Source organism: Protobothrops mucrosquamatus, unplaced genomic scaffold, assembly GCF_001527695.2.
Source record: "Protobothrops mucrosquamatus isolate PMUCROS unplaced genomic scaffold, P.Mucros_1.0 scaffold_131, whole genome shotgun sequence".
NCBI lineage: Eukaryota > Metazoa > Chordata > Lepidosauria > Squamata > Viperidae > Protobothrops > Protobothrops mucrosquamatus.
The window spans coordinates 52,829-76,595 of NW_015386207.1; the positions used below are offsets into that span (position 1 = coordinate 52,829).

The window sequence follows — 23,767 nt, forward strand, 5'->3', positions numbered from 1 at the left end:
AACCTTAAATCATAATTAACATAAAGTTGAGTGATGATCAGCTAACCTCACTTAAGAGGTATGAAAAGACATTCACTTTTATTTGCCACAATAACTCACCTTAGCAAAGGCCTAGAAAAGCTTATCTAATGCTATATCCTCGCAATAAATAGTTTACTGAACATAGGAGATAATCATAATTTAGCCTAGCGTGGGTGCTAACCCAGCCCATGTCGCAGAAGTTTGCAAAAAGCCTTTGCACAAAAAGAAAAAAAAAATACTCCGACTGATCAGCTAATTCACACTCCAACTCTTTCAAAACTACCTCGGGATCATCTTGCGCAAAAAGCGTAAGTTACGCTCTTTGCTGAACGAGAAGGCGGCAGGCGGCCCACGACGAAACACATTAGCGTCCGGCCCTCCGATTCTGACTGGTCAGAATCGAGGAACGGAGGCGGAGCAAAAGCTGCCTATTCCCCTATCCGAAGCCAGGAAGGTAGGAGAGGGGGCGAGGAAGGCGTCGTCCATTTTGGTTGATGGGAGGCAGGGCGCTCGCTGCTGGTGGGGGCCCCGTCTGCGAGAGGATCAAGGTGCAGAAAAGGTGAGAGGGGGGAAAGTGACTTTTCTTACCTGAATTGTGTGTTTGAGTAGGTGAACTACATGCATAACAAGGCATTTGCTTTCACATAAACAAGGAGAACCAGGAGCAATCACGAGTGCTCTTCTGATGGGGCAGGCCGTGGCTCTGAAAGGATGGGGCATTTCGTGTATTTTAATCAATGTTTTTCACACTTGGCCAGTTTAAGGTGCTTGGACTTCAACTTCCCGAATTCTCATGCCTGGCTTTTTCTGGGAGTGCAACAATGAACCAGATCCAATTGAGCACATAAAAGTAAATGTAAGCATTTCAGCACTCCGGAAGACGCAATTCATATGCTGTGTTCAAATTGATAGAAAAATACACTAACATAAATCATACAGAGATATAAAAATAAATATTAAAATTAGTGCAGATATGTCCCTTTCCTGTTCCTCTAGAATAGGCTATCCCTAAATCAGATGCCCTTTTTGATTCAGTTGTTACTTGGAAATACCTATTTTCCTCAAAATTCCACTTCAGGAGGAGAATGTTGGTAGCTCTTTCTCTTCTGCACCTTACTTATTTTCTTCAGAGGTTCTGCCTCCAGTCTCCCAAAATAGCCTCATTTTTGGTTGGGTCAAATCTGGCTTTTGCTTAAGAGAAAATATGTATTGGGTACTGTGTATATGAAGACTGGTAAGGTATTTGAAATTAAATCAATCCCATTTTACACAAAACTGAAAGGAATAGAGCTTAATATTGCAAATATATATGGGGAAATGAGAAATTGGAATATCTGATTTTGGAAAAATGATGGATCCAGATTTTAAGAAATGTAAAATACACTTCTAATCATCTGGGCGGGGTGGTGGTGGTATCAGTTTAATACAGGGGTAGTCAACCTTGGCTCTTTTATGACTCGTGGAATGGCTGGCTCAGGAATTCTGGGAGTTGAAGTCCACGAGTCATAAAAGAGCCAAGGTTGACTACCCCTGGTTTAATATAATGATTAAGGCAGTGGTTCTCAACCTGTGGGTCGGGACCCCATTTGGGGTCGATTGACCATTTCACAGGGGTCGCCAAGCAAGGCTGTCCGCCATTTTTTTTGTCCGCCATTTTTTTTGTCCGCCATTTTCCCCCCCTTTTCCGGCGGGTGCCTTACCTCCCTTGGGCTGGGCCAGCTGGTGGTCGGCCTGCTCCGTCTCTGCCGCTTGCCAGCTACGCCTCAGCCGGCGCAGGGGGCGGAACCACGCATGTGCGGCGCTCCCGGGCAGGGAAAGTCCTCAACTTACGACCGGTTGGGTAGTCCTCGACCTACGACCGGTTTAGTCCTCGACTTACGACCAGTTTAGTCCTCGACTTACGACCGGTTGGGGTCGCGGCATTAAAAAGGTTGAGAACCACTGGATTAAGGCATCAGGTGAGAAACTAGAAGACTCTGAGTTTTAATCTCACCTTAGCTATGAAGCCAGCTGAGTAACTTTGGGCCAATCAATCTCTCAGCTCTTGGAAGAAGGGAATAGCAAGCCATTTCTGAAAACCTTGCTACAAAAATGGCAGGACTAATTCATGCAGTGCTGGAGTGAACACTAATTGAGCACACAAACATCTAGGAATGAAGTTAATTCATCATAATTAATGATTATTGGACTCCTCAAATAATGTTTTAAAAAATTGGATATCAGATGTCCTGTGTTAATGTTACAACTCTTATGATTTGATCATATCCATGGTCTTTTTTTGGCTTCAAATAATTATATATGTTAACATAACTTGGCTCAATAAAAATTTTATTTAAAAAAAAAAAACAACTTGGTGAAAATATAACAGTTTGTGTGTGTGGATTATGCTGGATTATGTGATGCTGGATTATATTCATAAATTATGGAATTAGTATTTTATGAAGAGTTTGGCTTGTCAAGTCTGGGTTTTGATAATGAAAATTATTCTATATAGATAGCAAACAGAAAGAATTCAAGAGATGTGTTCCCTATCAATTTTTAAAATATATTTAGTAAAATGTGGAGCAATATGGTCTAGATTTATAATAAATGATAGTTTTGTATTATTTTTGTATTATATGAATATTTTTTTCTTTTTCCTTCCATTCATTTTAATCACTATTCTGAATTTTTTTTTTGATTGAGTAATTGAGTATTTTTTCTTGAGCTCATTCTTAATGTACACCAAAAGGAAAGATGGAAAAAAGATTGCCAAGGAAGCTGTAGTCTTATGAAAGCTAATAATAATGAACAATAACAACAACAACAACAATAATAATAATAATAAAAAGTTGGAAGGGACCTTGGAGGTCATCGAGTCCAACCCCCTGCTCAGGCAGGAAACCCTATACCATTTCGGACAAATGGCTGTCCAGTCTCTTCTTAAAAACTTGGTCACAACCTCGTAAGTGGCGAAGACCTCCGTCCAACAAGGTGACCAATTAACAAGATTGACAGTCCTTCAAAGAGCTTAGTTCTAGGTTGCTTCTCTCCTTGATTAGTTTCCATCCGTTGCTTCTTGTCCTGCCTTCAGGCACTTTGGAGAATAGCTTGACTCCCTCTTCTTTGTGGCAGCCCCTGAGATATTGGAATACTGCTATCATGTCCCCCCTCGTCCTTCTCTTCATTAAACTAGACATATTCAATTCCAGCAACAGTTCCTTATATGTTTTAGCCTCCAGTCCCTTAATCATCTTTGTTGCTCTTTTCTGTACTCTTTCTAGAGTCTCAACATCTTTTTTACATCGTGGTGACCAAAACTGGATGCAGTATTCCAAGTGTGACCTTACCAAGGCATTCTAAGTGATATTAATACTTCACGAGATCTTGATTCTATTCCCTCTGATAATGCAGCCCAGCACTGTGTTGGCTTTTTTGGCAGCTGCAGCACACTGCTGGCTCATATTTAAGTGATTGTCCACTAGGACTCCGAGATCCCCCTCACGGTTGCTACTATTGAGCAAGGTACCCCCTATACTATACCTGTACATTTGGTTTTTCTGTTCTGTTTATTATGAAAATTCTGACTTGTAAATTGGATGAAAAGCTTCTCTAGATACAAGATCCCAATTTGTCATATTTGGACTGTAAAATCCAGTCTGAATGAAAAGATCTGCAATTAAACTTTTATATCTTGTAAAGCAATTATGCTCTGATATAATCTATGTTGTTTCTAAATCAGGGTCCCTGCCCAAAGGATTGCTCAACGAAATCCAAAGGAATTCAAGAAAGGAAGATGAGTGTAGAAGCTGTTGATCGGGAGGCAGCCACATCTAGCCGACCCTGCACCCCCCCTCAGACTTCCTGGTTTGAGTTCCTGCTAGAAGAGTCTCTACTGGAGAAACACCTGAAAAAGGCTTATCCTGGTAAATAATGCTGTTATTCAAAGCTAAAACTTTTATTTTCATTCATTATTGCAGAGGATGAAGGAGTGTGATTGCATTTTCTGTGGGTGTTATTAAATTTTGTAGATTCTTTTATCCAATGATGAAGCAAAAGTAGTAGTAGGTTTTTGCTGATCCTTACTTGCACTGCACTTAAATCTTATTCAAGGTCCACATCACATAATGTATTTGGATTTTTTTATATGTACTAGTATACCGGTACATAAAAATAAATACATATTTACACTTGAATATGACAATGATACAGGAAATGACAGTAAAACCAATGACATCAATCATTTCACTAAAATTTCTTTTTAGACAAAAAATATATATGCTTCTTTAAAAGTAGCTTGTTTATTTTTCATTTATTTGCTTCTTCCTAAGTAATATTTTAATATACAGTGCATATTTTAAACTTTTTTTTTCTTGGCAGATCCTTCACCAGTCCAACTAATTGTTCAGTTTTTGGAGCAGGCTTCCAAGCCTTTAGTCAACGAACAGAATCAAGTTCAGCCTCCCCCTGATAATAAGAGAAATCGCATTTTAAAATTACTTGCTCTAAAAGTTGCTGCACATTTAAAGTGGAATTTGGATGTACTGGATAAAAGGTATTAGTTGATTTCTTGGATAAGATTGTTTACAGATAATTATGTCACAGTAAAAAGTATTAATTTTCACATTGCTTAAATAAGTAGTATTTTGAAGTTTCCATTTCAAAGTCACATAAGCTAAAAATTCAATCTCAAGACAGATTGATCATTGGTAATCATGATGAATAATCAGAAAAGTAAGTTATGATGTAGTTTGTACCCGCATAGGAGAACAGCTGGGAAAGATGTTTGCTATTCTCGTTTCCAGCTTGCAGGTTAGATGTGCAGTAAAAATAGCAAAAAGACTGCATTGGAACCTTAATGGCTTTTGTTTGGTGATATTCTGTAACTAAATTAAGAGCTGATCTATGTACTTTCAGTTATTTTTTTTGTCTTTTAGTTTATCTGTTCCTGTACTGAACATGCTATTAAATGAATTGCTGTGCATCAGTAAGGTTCCTCCTGGAACTAAACACATAGATATGGACCTTGCCTGTTTACCTCCAACCACTGCAATGGCTATATTGCTCTACAATAGATGGTAAGTTTTTATTTTCTTGAATACTCTTACTAGAAGGAAATGTTAAGGTCAAATAAATCCTATTCTGCTTGTGAAGTTTATAAGTGATATGTGCACACTAGATAGCATTTTTTTTCTTTTTGATTAGCTGTCATACCAATAAATCAGTAATTCCTTTTGCATGTTGTTTTAGCCTGGCAAAGGAATAAGCTGTGAATTGGGTAGCTGGTTTCCAATGTCTCTTTTATGAAATTGTTTAGAGCATCAATTGATTACATTAAAATGACAACTTAAAAATTTGATAAACTGAAGTTAAGCCCCGTTTTATTTCTATGTAATCTCAACTAGAAGATTGAAGAATCAGTGAAATCAATATTTCCAGTGTGTTACATTTAAGTCAACCTTTTGCTATCATATTTGCCCTAGCTTTAATTTTTGAAATAAGCCCCAATAAATAATGCTGATATCAGAATAATTCACTATTCAGTGCTAACAGTTTTGTTTTGTTTTTAATAGGGCTATCCGAACCATAGTCAACAGTAGTTTTCCTGTCAGACTAGCAAAACCTGGTCCACCTCAGTTGAATGTGTAAGTCTGTCCATCTGTTTTAGCCTAAACCTAAATCAGGATCCAATTTTCAATGAGGCATGTGAACAAAATAACATAAAACTTGTTTGGTACTTAAAGTATGTATTAAAAGATTTTTAGTGGAAAGAGGACAAAATCCCTGACTATAGCACATTTATATAAAATAATTTTGATTCTTTTAGAACAAATACAATTTAGGCAAAATTATTCAAATAGTTTAAACCTTAAATGATTCAGTTTTCAATCTTGAAATGCAGTTTATTTTAAAAAAATGTGAGGAAAATCATACTTTGTTGCTTATTTATTTATGCATCCATTTGCATTTGAGTCAGTGTTGACCCCTGGTAACTGCCTAGAAAGTCCCTGCAGTTCTCTTGGCAAGATTCTGGAAATGGTTTGCTTTGCCTCTTCCTAGGGCTGGAAGAGAATGACTGGCACAAAATCTCCCAACTGCCTTTGTGCCTAAGGTGGGATTAGAAATCACCATCTCCTGGTTTCTATCCTGATGCTTTTAACTACTAGACCAAACTGTACCTGTTGTATGCTGAACACATGAGGTATACTGGAAATCTAAATATCATAATAACTTGATATTGCATTGAATAATAACCCACAATTGCTTTTGCCTTTTTTGTTTAGTATGAATCAGTTCCAACAAGAAAAGGAAGTCACAGATAACATTTTGAAAGTGGTAAGAGCTTTTCATTAAATTGTCCACAATTACAAGTTAGTTGATACAATTAATCAAGAAAAGTGCTAAAGTTGTTAAGACCTTTCTCATATAAAAATGGCATTTGATATCTTTACTGTGAAAATTGGAGCATCTTATTTCTAACTCCAGCTCCATTGGATATGTTGAATTTTGAAGTTTATATGAGAAAATTATTTCAGGAAAGAATGTACTATACTCTTAGCCTTTTGACTTAAATCATACAATAGGGAAAAATCACATAATAAGATTTAGAATAAGGATGTTTTGCAAGGAAATAGGTCACAAACTAGTTGCAGTTTATTCCAGCAGGTCTATCTGATTAGTATTAATAGAGGGGGGGAATCTGACCGCCAAGGTCCCTTCCAACTTTTTATTATTATTATTATTATTATTATTATTATTATTATTATTATTATTATTATTATTATTATTATTATTATTATACAAATTGCTATTCAGAAATCTGAATCATGTTAGTGGTAATAGAAATAATTGCTTACCTCTTGAATTTCAGAGAAATATAATTATATTTTCTTGTTCATAACACCAAGTTGATCTGTTTATCTTTAAATCATGTTTCCTAATAGGGAAAGATTTAAAATAATTCATAAATACATCTATTGCAAGGTTAGCAACCAGGTGTTCTTCTCTTTGGCAGGACATTGTGGATGTTGTAGGATATTAGGTTACCTATACTTGATACATAGGAACTGCTTTATAAATATCTGTAAACAAAAATCATTACAAAAAGTAAAATTTCATTATAAAGAGACTTGCCTTTTCATCCAATTACAGGGTGAAGACTTTACCGTAGCTTTCTCATTCTGAGCTCAGAGACTATTAAATGGTTATTATTTGATGGTAACTAAATATGTGAGATCTTTGAAAGGGGAATGATTGTTAGTGTGAAATTTGATGTAGCTTGAACTAGAGAAGTAGATATTTATCTTAAGTAATCAAAACGGGTGCTAATAATTCAATATTTACATTCCTCCTGGTTGTTCCAGCTAAAAGAGCAGGCTGCTGATTCCATTCTGGTGTTAGAAGGAGCACTAAAATTAAACAAGGATCTTTACATTCACACAATACGGACGCTAGATCTGCTAGCTATGGAACCTGGTATGGTTAATGGAGAGACAGAGAGTTCTACAGCCGGATTAAGTATTAGCACTGAGGAAATGCAATGCCAAGTAGGTTGATGTTTTGTCTGACAATGATGTTGATAGTCCTCGACTTACGACAGTTTGTGTAACAATAATTTTAAGTTAATGACAGACTTGGAAAAAGTGATTTATGAGCTGTCCTCGAATTACGCCTGTCACTAAATAGGGCATTAGGCAACCAGTTTGCATTTACATTAATTGCAGCATCTTGCAGTCACCAGCTTCGAACAATCAAAGTCAATTGTGGAAGCCAGATTTGCTTAATGACCACATGATTTGCTTAATAGCTGCTTGTTTCACTTAATGTCCACATGATTCATTTAACAACCATAGTAAAAATGGTTGTAAAAATGACTTGTTTAACAACCACATTACTTAGCAATCAAAATTCCAGTTGTAATTGTTGTAAGTTGAGGACTATCTTTAAATATGGATTCATAAAATGAAATTCATTTTGAAACAATTCATGGTGTCATCAGCCAGCCGTGACATTCTATATTCAGAGTTAGTGTAGCTTTCCAGTATTTTGAAAACATGAAGAATATTCAGTTTTACAATTGTATTGTTTCAAGGATAATTTATTTGCAAACGTTTGGAAAGAGAAGGAAAGCACCTCTTTAATATAGTGTGTAGTGCAGGGATTTTGTCTCTCTGCATTTAATTGTTGCTTTAGCATTACTTTTAAGGATTCCAAAAGGGATTAAAAAGTCCTGCTATAATTTATTTTGGTCTGTTTCAGGTATGCTATGATTTAGGGGCCATCTATTTCCAGCAGGGTTCCACAAACTTTGATTTATATAGGAATGCCAGAGATAAATTTTTTAGAACCAAGGAATTGATTTTAAAGGTGAGTAACAAGTTAAATAGCAAATGAAATCTGTTTTTACAGAAAATGGAAACCCATCTAGAAGCTTCATTGCAAATGTTTAGAATTTTCATAAAACTGGTTGATCCTCAAATTATTAGAAGATAAATCAAAGTTCAACTTGAGCCAGTAATCTTGCCATTATTGTGATGTTTCTTTTTTAAATAGGATGTTTTAAATTTTTATATAATAAAGTTATGCTATGTTGTAAACTGAGCTGACATATTTTAAAAAAAGGATGGTAAATAAATACTGGTAACAACAATAACAAAATTGTAATGATTCCTGGAAAATTATCACAATGTGATAAATAAGTCTCTGTTAAAGGTGTTTGCCTTGAATAAAATGTTGGAAGTGTTTACTACATTTTTATAACTTTGATAACACTGTATTTTCTAGATTGGCTCATCACTTCATTGCATGATAGATGAAAAGAGGCTAGCTGGTTACTGTCAAGCCTGTGGAGTTCTTGCACCTTCTGAGAGTAGTTCACAACCATCAACTCCCTACAGTCAAATTCATAGCTGCTTAAGATCTGGCAATTACCAGGTAAACAGCATGCAATGCTCTTGTAGTTGTTAAGATATCATTATATCTCCGCCGTTAAGTCATGTGAACTCACGTGTTCATAAACTCGGGGCTATTAAACGCATTTAAATATCTTGAACCTTGAAATAGATATTGTATTTTTATTGTAAAATCTTTAGCCATTTGCTTGTGCTATTCAAAGAAGGCGGGATACTCATTTCTGGAAGTCATTCCAAAGTAGTATTGAAGGGTTGAACATAGATTCTGTTGATTGCTTAACATTAGTCAGCTTCTGAAGTCAGTGTTACTGATTCAATTTCTGGGCTATCTTTCTTGCAAGAAACTTAGAGCAGTGGTCCGTCCAAACAATAAATGTGTATGTTTTTTAGGCTAAACAACAGTGACAGCTCAGCACCACCCAGTGAATTGGTGGTGTAAAGCTTTTATTTCCATATGAATCCCAACTCTCTTTATGCTGCTTCACAGTGCTGAAGTTGAAGTACATGCATTTTGAATTAAAACATGCAACTAGTTCCTATGTTTCTGTTCTAGGAACTGGTGAAGATTTTTCTTGAAGACAACCAAATGCCCACTTTACCAATTCAGTTCAGACAGTCGGTGTTAAGGCAGCTCTCCCAGAAGGCTCAACAAGGGTGAGATATAAATTGAAGGAGAGAACCACTCTGACACCCATCTATTAATTAGTTGTCAAGCTTGGCAGAGTAGATAGATTTCTGAGCAACCTCTGCCTTTGACTTGTCTGGTTCAATCTTAGTAACAAACCTTGGAACTGGACAATTTTGTCTCAGTTCCGTGTATTAATATGTTACATTGCTTGTTAGGTGGAATAGTATATCACAAGGGCTTGATCACCAAGACTCCTTAAGTTTAAAAAATACTTTGTGATTTTAATACAGGTTTTCCAAATTTGAAAGAATACAAAACTCATCACTGTAAAAATCAGAATTCTTTGAAACAGTACTGCCCAAACCAGAATATAACTGTGGAAGAACTTTGTATGTGAAATGTGCTGAAAAATATCAGTATCTATTTTGAATTGTATACTGAGTGATACATAATACCATTTTAGTAAACCTGTGCTCCCAGTCAAGAAAGCAGTATTTAGATAACATTGTCAAGAACTTTTGCTAAATGCAGATTATGATATATTGTTATCTCCCAAGGAAAATGGAAAGAATGGCTTCACGTTGTTCATAAATGGCAAATACTAGAGCATGTATCTGAATTTGTATACCGTGGTAAAGCATTTACTAAAGGTGGGAAAGTGGAGAAATGTTAAGAAGTTAGTAAAAAGAAAGTAAGTAGTAGGGAGTCTGTTGCAAGGAATGAATGTTTGCCAAAAGAGAGAAAAGCGGTGGAGTATAAGAGTGCCCTGCATTCCACTTCATTATATAGAAATGAAAATTGTGTATATCTAGAGAAACTTGAAAGTAAGTTAAATGCAATATGAATTGGTAATTTAAAGAGTGAGATAAAGTCGATAATGAAGGGGACCTGAGTGAATGTAGATTAAATACAAAAGTAAGTGGCCATTATACACACACACAAAAAAAACCTCACACAGACACACACAATTTGTAAGGATAGAAAAATAGGGAGAAGTACAGTGGACAGTGTTGGTGTGAACTAGTTTTTAACTTTTTAAAAATTATCTTTTCTTTCCTTTTTTATGTTTTTCCTTATCTTAATTCCTTTGGCTTGCTTTTCTTATCCTTTTCTGTGCTTTGTTTAATATTACTTATCCTGTGGTTTAATAGGTATGTTCGTATATATACTGCATACGTACAGTTGTTATACTAGAATATAAAAACAATACCTTGAATTGGTCTTTTAGGTATAAATTTTTTGTGTGCCAATTTGTCTTAGTTTATTTTTTATTTTACACAGAGATGAAGTTCTTGATGAAATATATTTCAAGGTTTGTGCATGCAACAGTGTTTGTGATGTGATGCAGGGTCGGCCAGTTGGCGTCCAGTTTACCCAGATGCTTCTTAGACCTACTAAAGAAAAAGTAGACTTTCTCCTTGAGGTAAAAATATTCGCAATTTTAGATTTAACTATATACACATGCACACATATATGTATCTGTATCTGGATTTCATTATTCATGTCTCCAGTTTAATGTTCCTTTAAAAATCTGGAGACAAGTCTGCTTTTTCTTTTAAGGTAGATTTTTTATATCTCTAACTTGGCCTGCTGCCTATTTATGAGCTCCTAACTCATTTAAAATTTTGTCAAGTGGCTTTTTCTACACTTGTTGCATCTGGTTTTGGTTAATTATTGGTGAGGATTATCAACATAGGTAATAGATGTGAATGTTTCAAGCAGGTTATACTAGTAAACAAACAAAATTCCACCAGATGAAAGAAACATACGGCTGCATTATGTGAAATGAGACCTTTCTCCTTCCTCTGATTCTTCATATAGAATAAGCATTTTTAAAATCCTTTGCTGTTCTAGGGCCTATATATGTCGCTGTTCTAATTTATAATTGTTAAAACTGTTAAAACTAAAACTAGATAGAGAAAATGCTTTCTTCATTCGAAAGATAACTATGTAATGATATTGCTATAAACTATGCAAAAGAATATATACCATTGCAAAAAAAAATGCATACTCTATTTTTCTAAAGAGTTTACTGGATTTTTCTTGAGATTTAATTATTCAAATTTAAACTTCTTAGGTGTGTTCAAAATCAATACATGTAGAAAATGCATCAGAATCTTCAAAAAGAAAAATGGCTTATTTTCTAAAGTAAGTGTGTAATAAGAATTTATACTATGTTAAAAAGTGGACAGTAATATTGTTTTTACCCATTTTTGAATGATAAATTGTGAAATGTAATCTGGTGGCTTCTGAAGGGAGAATCATATAAGAGAAAACTAGAGAGGGTCTTTTGTTTTTGAAGGGGAAAAATGTACTCACATGCATCTTATTACATGTATCTTATTAAAACAGCTACTTCTTTTCCTACAACCATGCAGCTGCCATTAGCATAATCTGAGAAAATGATATGATTGAATTGGAAGTGTGATTCATTGTAAGATATCTGTATTAAGAATTCATTGATAGATGAATTTCTTAAGTGTTATTAACTCAACAATCTGTCACTTCTCTTTCCACAAATATTTGTTCTTAATTCTGTGTAGGAATCTATGTCTGGGTTTGGAAGATCTCCAGTTTGTCTTCATGATTTCCTCCCATGAGCTGTTCATAGCTTTATTGAAAGATGATGAACGAAAACTGCTCATTGATCAGATGAGGAAGAGGTCACTTCGAGTCAACTTAGGCACTAAGCTGATAACTTCATTTTATGATATTCCAGGTTATTTCCCCTACTTCCCTTAAATTATTCACAACTTTTTTTTAATAGTGGAATAAATAAGTATAGTAAGAATATTTTGACTGTAGTTAAGCTTGTTGCATTGACATGTTTTTTTAACAGTTACCTACTGTAATTATACAAATTTCTATTGGCCATGATTAATCTATATGTCTATAGTTGAGAACAATGGGTGCTATTCCCTTGTGAGCAAGCATTTGAGAAGAGCATCTAAATTTATAGCTATTGCAACAATGAGGTGCCTTTCTGCTTGCTTTCCCTGCTGTTATCAGGAGGACCAGTATATAAATCAGTGCAGTGCTTTTGGACTTGAAAAGGATGTTATATAACTTGTTCTTTTCCTTATTTTTCATCATTATAACTAGATGATAGGCTTTTATTTGGGTCAAATGGAAAAGGCATAGGGAGAGACTGGGATCCTCTAAGATAAGAAAGAGGACAGTGTTGCTCCGTGCTCTGATATATTTCTCTAAGACCATTAGCAAACCATTACCCTGTTTCGATGCTTATACACTTACATATAATTATGTATATACTCTGATAAGTTCATTATCAATTTAATTTAGTTTTTCAAAAGCAATATGTCGTAAGAACATGTACATACAAAATACGTTCTCTGCCTTCCTCCTGCCTTCAGACAGTAAATATAATGTTTTATTTAATTGTATCATTGCACTACTTTCAGCTGGATATAATGAAAAGATTAAGCTATCTCATTTCTTCATTTTTGAATGGATCTTGTCCATTATTAAAGTTAATGATCACTTAGGTATAAATTGCTCAGCAATAAATATATCAATTTTTTTCCAGCTTCAGCAAGTGTGAATATTGGTCAATTGGAACATCAGCTTATTTTATCACTGGATCCTTGGAGAATCCGCCAGATTTTAATTGAGTTGCATGGTATGACATCTGAACGTCAGTTCTGGACAGTTTCTAATAAGGTACTTTCCTTTATTTAAAGATGAAGAATGTAATGATACATGGTTAAAATTATATAAAAATATAAATATATGCATATTTTTTCCAGTGGGAAGTTCCAAATGTTTACGGCAATGTTATCCTAGGAATTAAAGATAATTTGACTAGAGATTTGGTCTACATCTTGATGGCAAAAGGACTACATTGCAGTACAATTAAGGTGAGAAAGACTTCTTATTGATATTCTGAAAGGCCTCAAAGAAAATTGCATTCTAATTAAAATGCCATTATAGTATTTTGAATTACAATTAAAATATGGTTTATGCAAAAAATATAATCTTATCATATGTATATACAAACCATAGGTTTCTACAGTGTGATGTTATATTTTAAAGATTGCTGTTTATTTCACATATTTTTCTCATTATGTCTCATTTCTTAGTTCAGTAGTTGTTGGTTTGCATTTTTAAAATATATCAGCACATGCTAAGAAAGAAATATGACTTATCAAACCCCTCTTGAATTCAAGAGAAATTCAGAATTAAATTTCTGTGAACTGTAATAAGTAGATGTATTGCAGAAAAGTTAAATATAAAATGCCCAAAGCACCTGTCTTCTGCTATAATATCTCAGCATTGCTAATGTTTGTAAATGTCACAAGACAACAAACAAACTCTTTGTTGCAGGATTTTGCCCACGCTGAGCAACTTTTCGCTGCTTGTCTTGAACTTGTGACTGAGTTTTCTCCGAAGTTGCGCCAAGTTATGTTGAATGAAATACTACTTCTCGACATTTATACCCATGAAGCAGGAGCAGGACTTTCTGGAGAACGACCTCCCTCTGACTTGATCAGCAGAGTTCGAGGATACTTAGAAATGAGGGTGCCCGGTAAGAATATTCAGGTTAAGTACATGGCAAGATTTCCAGTTTGGGCAAAAGTTTATTTGTTTATATCTCCCCCCTTTATTAATTTTTTTTATAAATAAATCAAGGGGGCAAACTTTTATTTTCCTCACAACAACAACCCTTTGAGATAGGTTGGGCTGAGAATGAGTGACTGGCCAAGTTATCTAGCTGGCCTAAGGTGGAACTAGAACTCACGGTCTCCTGATTTCTAGGTATCTTAACCACTAGACTAAACTGGCCCTATTAACAGTATTTGATAATGGTTGGAAATTGTATTACTATCAGTAGTTATAGTTCTTTTTACAATTGCATTTTTGTCTGCTGGCCTGTTGTAATGTTGAATTAATGTTGATTAACGGTCACCCATACATAGAATTGTAAATTTTAGACATCCCTGTTTATGGCTCATGAGCCACAAAGATAACTGATGTTACTTCCCTGACCCACGAATTGTGTCTTGGCGCTTTCTTCATTGTCATCCCTATTTCCCATTTCATAGACTATAAGGTTCTCTTAAAGGCAAGGAAGTTTTCATAAGCTTGCTAATTTCCCTCAATTTTCTAGGATGTAATTTTTGTAGGAAACCATCTGATCAGTTTCTGTTTCAAAATCACTGTAGATATTCCTCTTCGACAAGTTGTAGCAGAGGAATGTGTTGCCTTTTTGTTAAACTGGCAGGAGAATGAGTACTTAACTATGCAAGTTCCACATTCGTTGGTACAGACTAATCCTTATGTGAAGGTAAGGCATAGTTTTGTATTGATTACTAAAGTGAGGAATCCTGAACAGTCTTGCAACATGTTTGCTCTGTATATTAAGGTGTAATCTAGTAGCAGTATTTAGTAGTCCGATCCAAAGTGGGCAGTGGTACTTCAGATCTAGGCTATAACCAGTATCTTAAAAGAAACTGCACTTTTTCTGTGTAGATTCACACAGTAGCTGACTAGAAGTAGTCATCTCACAGATGGAGAGGAGCCTGTGCCAGATTGAAAGCACTTTTGCCCACTTCGGATCCAAATATGCATCCGTATAACTTGTTTTCCCAGAATGTTTGCTTTTTCTGTCTGTACTGATTTCTACCCTGCTTGATAAAATATTTGCATTTACAAATAACACTTCTCTGTGTTCATTCACAATTGGTTCTGTGGTAGAAATAATACATAGCTTATACCATATAATATCAGGTATATAACATCAGGTATATACATATAGGGGGTGCGATGGCTCAGCAGTTAAAGATGCTGAAATTGTTAGCTGGCAGTCACGTTTCAAGACCCAAGTGCCACGCGACAGGATGAGTTCCTGTTACTTGTCCCAGCTCTTGCCCAAATTCAAAAGCATATAAATGCAAGTAGATAAATAGGTACCACTTCGGTGGGAAAGGAATAGCATTTCATGCGCTTCAGCATATAGTCATGCTGGCCACATGATCATGGAACCTTCCTTGGACAATCCTGACTCCACTAAGAAATGGAAATAAGCACCCCTTCTAGAGTCAGTCACAACTGGGCAGGAGAAACCTTTACTTTTACCTTTATATACACGTTAATAATCTTGCATGGCTGAAACTCTTAATTATTTTAGTTTTATAAAAATAATACAATAGTCCAAAATTAGTGAGGCCAGAGAATTCTATATGTAATTAGTTCTACATAGTTGAGATGTGTTGGGGGCTTTAGATTATTTAAATATCAGAAGCTCCCTATTCAGGCCCTTAACTGCATTTGAATTTCTGGATTTCAGAAATATCTGTACTATGATGACCATCATGTTTCTAGAAAACAATCTAGATCTATATATTCTTTTGAAGTATCCTGCATATTTTTGGCTAATGATTTTAGTATTAACTTGGATAATACCAAGTTCCAATAGGGATAGATTGCTGGAACAGATAACATTTATGCATTCAAAGACTTTCTTCTTTTTTACTTAGTTAGGGCAGCTTTTGGCTGCCACAAGTAAAGATCTTCCTGGACCAAAAGAGGGCAGGTGGGCAGCCACGGACCTTTGGGAGATTGTTACACAAATCTGCAGTGTATCCAACCAACACAAACGAGGGAATGATGGCAGAGTGAGTTTAATAAAGCAGAGAGAATCAACATTAGGCATTATATACAGGTAAATTGCTGTAATTTTCTTATATACCTAGATGTTGTAGTCATGATATTATTCTATATGTAATGGAATGATCTTGCTTGTAATTAAATTTCCCAAGAATATCTAATTTACTTCTACTTATGCTTTAGAATAAAATAAAAGCCTGTTAAGTAGAAAAAATGTTGTGGGTAAGTTCTATGCAATATACAAAATAAATACATAGCTTGTACCATATTTACATAATATTTAATGATCCTGTTTGTACATTGTAAACAGAACGATTCCAGCAACAATGGCATTTTTCCACAAATAACAAACTCAGGTGATGAGCACTAAAAAGATTGGAGCCAAAACAAGGCAGCTGATAAGAGACATAGATAGGCATGTTCTGGATAATTTTTCTGAAGTATGAGCATACATAAAAATGATAAAGGCATGGTGAAATAAGCAGTCCGCAGAATGGTGGCTGCTTTTGGAAGAGAAGAGAAAAATTGAAATCTAGGTTGAGGATGGGGGCATGAACTACCGTTAAGAACATTCTCATTAGAAACTGAAGATATTTCAATATTTTTGGTATGTTGTATGCTTATTGTCTGGTCTTGCCATTTTCCCTTACTGTCTGGGAATGTTTTCTTGTTGCTGCTCTTTTTGAAATTCCAAATATTCCAAATATCAGATTTGTATCAAAAACTTTTAAATTTTCTCATTTTTATAGGAAAAAAAGTCGTAAAGCTAATTAATATTAAGTCTACATTAAACAAACATTTTCTCTTTAGGAATGAATTATTATCGTTCCTCAAAAAGCTGCGGGTGAGTTTGGAGTTAAAAGATTGTAAATGTGGTAAAACATAAAAGCCTGTTTCTACTGAACAGGGAAGCCTGCTGGGTATGATCAGAAAAGTCAGTGGCGACTACAATGATGTGAGCAAAGCTTTGCCTGATTTCTGCTTTATTTTATTTTAACATATTAACAAAAGGAATATATTGCGATATTGCTGAGTGACAGGACTGGGATTTAAGTCTGTTTTCATAAATTATGACCTACCAAAGAACATCGTTTTTAGCGTTAAGGAGTTAATACAAAATATTTTAAAATATGGTTATTTTAACTTGTCTGCAGATTTGAGAAATGTGAAAAGTGATTTAAAAAACTTCTGTGAAAAGGATCCCAGCAGATTGTACATGGTATTACTGTATTTCTGAGATCACTTTTAGACAATTAAGGTCATTGTTATCCACCAGTACTCTAGTAGGATGTGACGATAAAATCGCGGTAAACTTAAGTAAATATAGGTCGTCCTTACTTAACAACGGTAATTGGGCCTGGCAACTCTGTTGCTAAGTGACATCCAAAATGCAACATCATGTGACTTACGCTGCAGTTTGGGTTACTGTTAAGTGCATTGCACTATTGTTAGGCACAACATCATGTGATCACCATTCGCAATCTTCCCTTTGCTTCCCCACTGACTTCGCTTGTTAGAAGCTGGCAATGAAAGTTACAAATGGTAATCACAGGAACTGGTTGTCTTACTCAGCACCATCACAACCTCAAATGGTCACTGAACATGTTGTTAAATAAGAACTACCTGTATGGCAAAAATCTGTCTAGAAAATTTGAATTTCATGGGAAAAGGCTGTGATTTTATATCAGCTCATGTTTTCTCAATGTTCTCATAGGAGCCTCTGGTTTTAACAACAATATTATCCTTGTTTGTCAAGCTTCATAACAATCATGTAAGTGCAGTATTCTCTTTTATCATAAATCATCCGCTTTGCTCTCTGAATTCTCTTACTTATTTTATCCTGACTGTATATATATCTATATATTTTCTTTTTTTAGGAATTCATTGTAAATAATATCACAGCAGAGTATATTTCCATTTGGCCATCATCTATTCCTAAGTAAGGAATTTGTTTATCCAACTCCATTTATAAATACAATGAAATGTATTTTTGTTTCTTCGGATCTGTTATTTCTAAGGTTATTTCTTAGCTCAGAGCCCCATGTAAACCTCTATTGGTCACCTTCCATCCAGTATTAAATCTGATGCTGAAAATGTGATTACGCAGAATTTCAGGTTCAAAACAGCCTTTTTTTTGAGTGCTCCAAGCTCAAGACAAAGTACCTGGATTCTAAGAACTTTTGAAATTTTTGAAATTAGACTAAGCCTGCTCTTTTGTTTACACTTCAGAACAAAACTTGCCTGCAAGTTCAAGGCAGGGCTGTTTCTCTCTTGAGAAAAAACTTGGTACCGGCTGGAAAATTTGGAATATTCCAGTGAAGCACACTGTTTTAAGATCAAAATAAAACACATGGCTATTTTAACGTATAAACCTCAAGCTGAGAATAGGGAAAGTATTCAGAGCTCTGCAGGCTCTTCAGTCTGTTCCCACACAATGAAATTTGGGAGCTGGTGAGATTAATGGGGTATACTTTGGTATGTAGATGTGTGAGAGGGTGGAAGAAAGTGAAAAGAAAATTCCAGCCTGCTCTCTGTCTTAAATGCAGCATTTGAGACAACATGTTCTCATCTCTAACAGAGGATCAAAAGAAAACTTACGTTATACTACCGTATTTTCCGGCGTATAAGACGACCCCCGACTTTTCCAGTTAAAATATAGAGTTTGAGCGAGAGAGAGGGGGGGAGAGAAAACTTGATGAGTAATATGCCAAACCACATGTGTAAAGGAATAAAATAGAATACCCGTATTTTCCGGCATATAAGACGACTGGGCGTATAAGACGACCCCCGACTTTTGAGAAGGTTTTCAGGGTTTAGAAAGTCGTCTTATACGCCGGAAAATACGGTACATTTTTTGTGAACATAAGATATTAATAAGTTCTTACGGGTGGTAGAGCAAAGTTTAAATCTTAGATCAGGTTAAGGATGTTTGGAATTAAATAATTAACAGTAGCAAGCAGAGAAGTTAAAAAGCATGGACAACAGGAAATATCTTCTCCTGGACTGATTTAAGCCATAATGTGTAGGAGATGATTTAAGCCATAATGTGTAGATGACCAGGCTGAGCCCGAGGGAGGGGCCAAATGCATCATAAGTCATCACTCCCTGCATGCCAGCAAAAGATCTTAAGTCCAGCCTACCTTGAATGCTCTCTTATTCCTGCTCATTTCCCTTGACTTTTAGTAGGTCAGATTTTTGTAGAGATCTTAAGCTTGCAATCTTTATACTTATTTGAACTGCTTGAATCTCTTGGTTTCCGTGGCACTTCATGTAATGCAGAAGACTGGAACATAAGTGAAAGTCAAGGACTTCATAGAGAAGCTCTCTTAAATTTGAATTCCATGTAACAGCAAAATGGCTGTTGACGTGTATACTCCCAATGAGAGAATGAGAATGAAAAGTTTGCAATGGGTATATAGCTGAATCTGAACAGGTAGAAGGGGCTCCATAATATTGGTTGTGATTTTGATAAGGAGAGTAAGCAATTTCTTTGATAAAATAGATCATTTAAGATTAACAGAAACTTTTTCTATCTCGGTGGGGCCCTCATAGATAAATTTAGATTGCAATCATACTTATTCCTATAACCAACAGAAAGCAGAAAAGGAAGTTATGTATGTAGTAATGGAGGTGCAGCCGTTTGTCTACAACTCTGTCCTTTATGTGTAACATCACTTAATAGGATATGGAAAAGTACATAGAATTATTTAAATAATACTTTCATTGAAGCAGATTTTAACTACATCATAGTTTTAAATACAATTACTAATAATTATGTTTTCTCATTTCAGTTTTCAGTCAGTAGATTTTGAAGCAGTGGCTGTCACTGTCAAAGAGCTAGTCAACTATGCACTCACTATAAATTCAAACAATCATTTCTGGTTAATCACTCAGGCAGATATTTATTTTGGTAAGTAGAGTTAAACCTGTTTCTGTCCATTTACATATATGCCTGGTCCTCTCATTGTAGTGACTCTGGGTGGCTAACAATATCTTAAAAGCAACAACAAAATAAAGTATACAATCAGCAGCCAAAGTAAAAAAAAACCCAGCCAGGCAACAGTTAAAATAAACATTTCACAGACTCTAACTGGCAATCCAGTCTCCATTCCTGGAAACCCAACCACATTTTCAGCCCCTCCTGAAAGGCTGGCAGGATTGGGCCAATCTAATCCTGGGGAGATGATGTTCCGAAGGGTAGGTGCCACAACGTTTTGGTGCAAGGACAGTGTCACTTTGAGGTCGGGACTGAAAACTTTATTTCTTTTTGTCTTTTGTCAGGATATTTTACCTTAATTTGTCCATCCTATTCAGACAGTATTTGCAGAGAGTACAGTATAATATTCAGATTAACTTGGAAAAAACTGGCCTAATTCACAACAAATGTTAAGCTGTTATGTGATACATCTTGGGGTTAACATGATGAGCCATATGATTATGCATGAATCGGGTCGTTGTGGATTATTTAACGAATCTTGATTTTAAAAATGCTAACTTCGGGTTACACGTGAATATGGCCACTAGATGACATCATTAACTGTCTTTGCTTCTCTATCTCCAATATAGCAACTAATCAATACTCTGCTGCACTTCACTACTATCTTCAGGCAGGCGCCGTGTGCTCAGATTTCTTTACTAAGATGGTGCCGCCTGATGTATACACTGATCAGGTGAGTGATAAGATTATGTAGCAGTATATAAGGAATATATAGATGTATAGAGGTCTCTGATGATCTGGGCTGCTCTATAATACAAGCTTAGTATTAAAGTGGACCCATTGATTAAAGTTCAGCATTCTAAACATGGGCATTTTGAACTCATTTTATCTGACATTTTTTTATCATCTATCCTACTGCTATGAACTTAGAGTAAAGTGCATTGATTATTTGAAATTGGTCATTCAATGGCTTTTCCCCATGTATACCAAAATTACAGTATGAACACTTCCCTTCCACCATAGTTCTTCCCATCTTTATTTCACTTCCAGCCCATGTATAAGACATCCTTAAATCACCTTAGTTGTATTGGTGCTATAATAGTTTCACCTTACTTGAGAGCAACCGGCCAGGTTCAGGATGCATGAAATCTGACCTACTTTGGTGCCTGTTGGTAGCACAATCAGGTGATCGATGGGAGAACAAGAGCTGCCCATTGTCTGTTGGCTATTTCATGCTGGGGCAGATAGGTCCTTTCCCCTCTGGGGTTAATCTGAGCTGCAGAGAAATACCTGTTCTAGGAATGTTCAACATACACTTGAATGTATTCCAGGCTTTGATTTCTAATATTCCATAATAAACTCAGCAAATATTGGAAATTAATTAGAAGGCTTAATATTTAGCAACCTGGCGCTGTACAGTGTATCTTTCTGTCATCTTGAGCCTTTTAGTCCCAGCAATATTAAGCTGTCGTTTCAGATGTGATGCAGAGGATCCTTCAAGGCTTTTAGCAGTTCCAGAAGCCAACTACAGTGAGGGAAAAAATTATTGTATCCCCTGCTGATTTTGTACGTTTGCCAACTGACAAAGAAATAATCAGTCTATAATTTTAATGGTAGTTGTTATTCTGTCTCTCACTGTTAAAATAAACCTACCATTAAAATTAGACTGATCATTTCTTTGTCAGTGGGCAAACGTACAAAATCAGCAGGGGATCAAATAATTTTTCCCTTCACTCTATCTACAGTAATTCTAACCAAAATAGAAGCCTAGATAATAATGGAACAATTTATAACAAGTGAAGTGAGTGGAACATTAGGAGAAGTATTTGGTCTCTAAGAGTTTGTTTTTGCTTATGCTATTAATAGTGAAGCAGAAAACAAATGTTAAGCGATATGACTTGTATTAATTGTATTTCATATAGGTAGCTATATCAGGTAAATGGATAAATTGTAGATTTTCTTTAATTTGCATATTTCTCTGTAGGTGATTAAACGAATGATAAAATGCTGTTCTCTGCTCAATTGCCATACACAGGTAAAGAATATGTATCCATCTATTAACTGGGAAAACTGTGAAGAGGGCAATTCTACCCAAAAAGCAAGCAAAAAGCAATTCTACCCAAAAAGCAAGCAAAAAGATGCACTCATCTAGAATGTAGTGTTAATTATTGTATAATCGTGACATAATAACCTCATGACAAGATATATATTAGCAAATCTTTGTTCTTCCAGGTGGCAATTTTGTGCCAGTTCCTTCGAGAGGTAGATTATAAAACTGCATTTAAAGCACTTCAAGAACAAAACAGGTAAACAAGATTTTTTTCAATTGCTGTGTAACTATACATTAATGGCATAAAATAACTGAAGCCCTGTTTTTCAGCCATGATGCTATGGATTCTTATTACGACTATATATGGGATATTACTATCTTGGAATACTTGACTTGTATCCTTTTATTTTAAAAAGCTACATGGGATTGATTTGCAACCAGAATGGCTTTAGTAATTGGCTATTATTTAAATTGGTAATAGTAACTGCATTTATAAGAAGTGCAGCAGGGAAATAGCACAAAATAAGGAAATCCTTTCTCATTTAAAAATAGCAATGTTTTAAAAGATTAGGACCTTGACCTGGCTCATTTTGCCAATGAGGAAGAGTTAGGCTCACAGAAGGTGCAAGGAAACTGTTTCTTATAACAGAGTGGAAAGTTAAGATAAAGAATGTTAAACTGCTATACAGATAACCTTACGTCTTAAGAATTTAGATGACTCTGTACTATAATTTCCTAAATGATGCTTCAGATCTTCATCAGAAGCGAGGCGAAACAGACAAGAAACAGATAGCAGTAAGTTCTTACAGTTTCATATATTGAAAGGAATTTCTAAGAAGATACTGCAGTGGTGTATGTGTGAAACCATTACATTAAAAAAAAAATCACCCTTTTCCCCGATTGACAAAATTGTTTTAAATGTAAATAAGAACTTATTACTAACATGGCTTTTTGTTGTTTGGACACATAGATTAAAGCTATTGGGCAGACGGAACTGAATTCTAGCAACCCAGAAGAAGTGCTACAGCTTGCTGCTCAAAGACGAAAAAAGAAGTTTCTTCAAGCAATGGCAAAACTTTACTTTTAGAAACTTATTTTCCTTTGCCATATAAGAAGAAAAGTGTTCGTTGCAAGATATTTCAACACTTTATTTAACATGAGAATTTTTTATAATACATATTTATAAACATACTGTGTGGTATTGTCCTATTTATAAAACATAAAATCCCTCATTTTTTGCACAAGTATACAGAATTAGATTAGCTGCTTATTGCATGTGAAAAAATAGATGTAAGTTGTAATGAAGAACGATCTATTCAGAGTGTAGCTCTTCTTTGCATTCAAGCTGTCCTTACTGCAATCCAGTCTTTGTTTTTCTTGCATTGTAGACAGCTAGTTTGTAGAAGTGCTTTGTAAGGAAAGAGGTAGGATATGACAGCTGTTCACTGAAGATGTTCCAGTTTAAGTGGAAAATTCTTAAACTGCTTTACTTCCAAAAGTAAAGTTTCTTTTCATTCCCTACTCAGGCTTTATTATATTAAGGCAATTTGGTATCATTCCTTAGCTATTGTCATGGTTCCGAAAGAAGAAGCTCTTCAAAGAACTTTGACATT

The 23,767-nt window shown here is 35.3% G+C and overlaps 1 protein-coding gene across 1 annotated transcript; it reads left to right on the forward strand.

The window, feature by feature from the left end:
* The first annotated feature begins 489 nt into the window (after positions 1–489).
* INTS8 (integrator complex subunit 8) lies at positions 490–23,725 on the forward strand. Its single transcript, XM_015817831.1, has 28 exons — positions 490–580; positions 3,743–3,926; positions 4,381–4,555; positions 4,938–5,078; positions 5,574–5,645; positions 6,285–6,336; positions 7,365–7,547; positions 8,260–8,367; positions 8,785–8,934; positions 9,466–9,566; positions 10,822–10,963; positions 11,618–11,688; positions 12,084–12,259; positions 13,088–13,221; positions 13,308–13,418; positions 13,885–14,086; positions 14,724–14,845; positions 16,038–16,222; positions 16,978–17,011; positions 17,882–17,938; positions 18,045–18,106; positions 19,959–20,077; positions 20,734–20,837; positions 22,089–22,139; positions 22,337–22,410; positions 22,485–22,549; positions 22,906–22,949; positions 23,125–23,725. The coding sequence occupies exons 2-28, from the start codon at positions 3,797–3,799 to the stop codon at positions 23,239–23,241; spliced, it is 2,982 nt and encodes a 993-aa protein (XP_015673317.1). The 5' UTR covers positions 490–580; positions 3,743–3,796; the 3' UTR covers positions 23,242–23,725.
* The last annotated feature ends 42 nt before the right edge of the window (positions 23,726–23,767 follow it).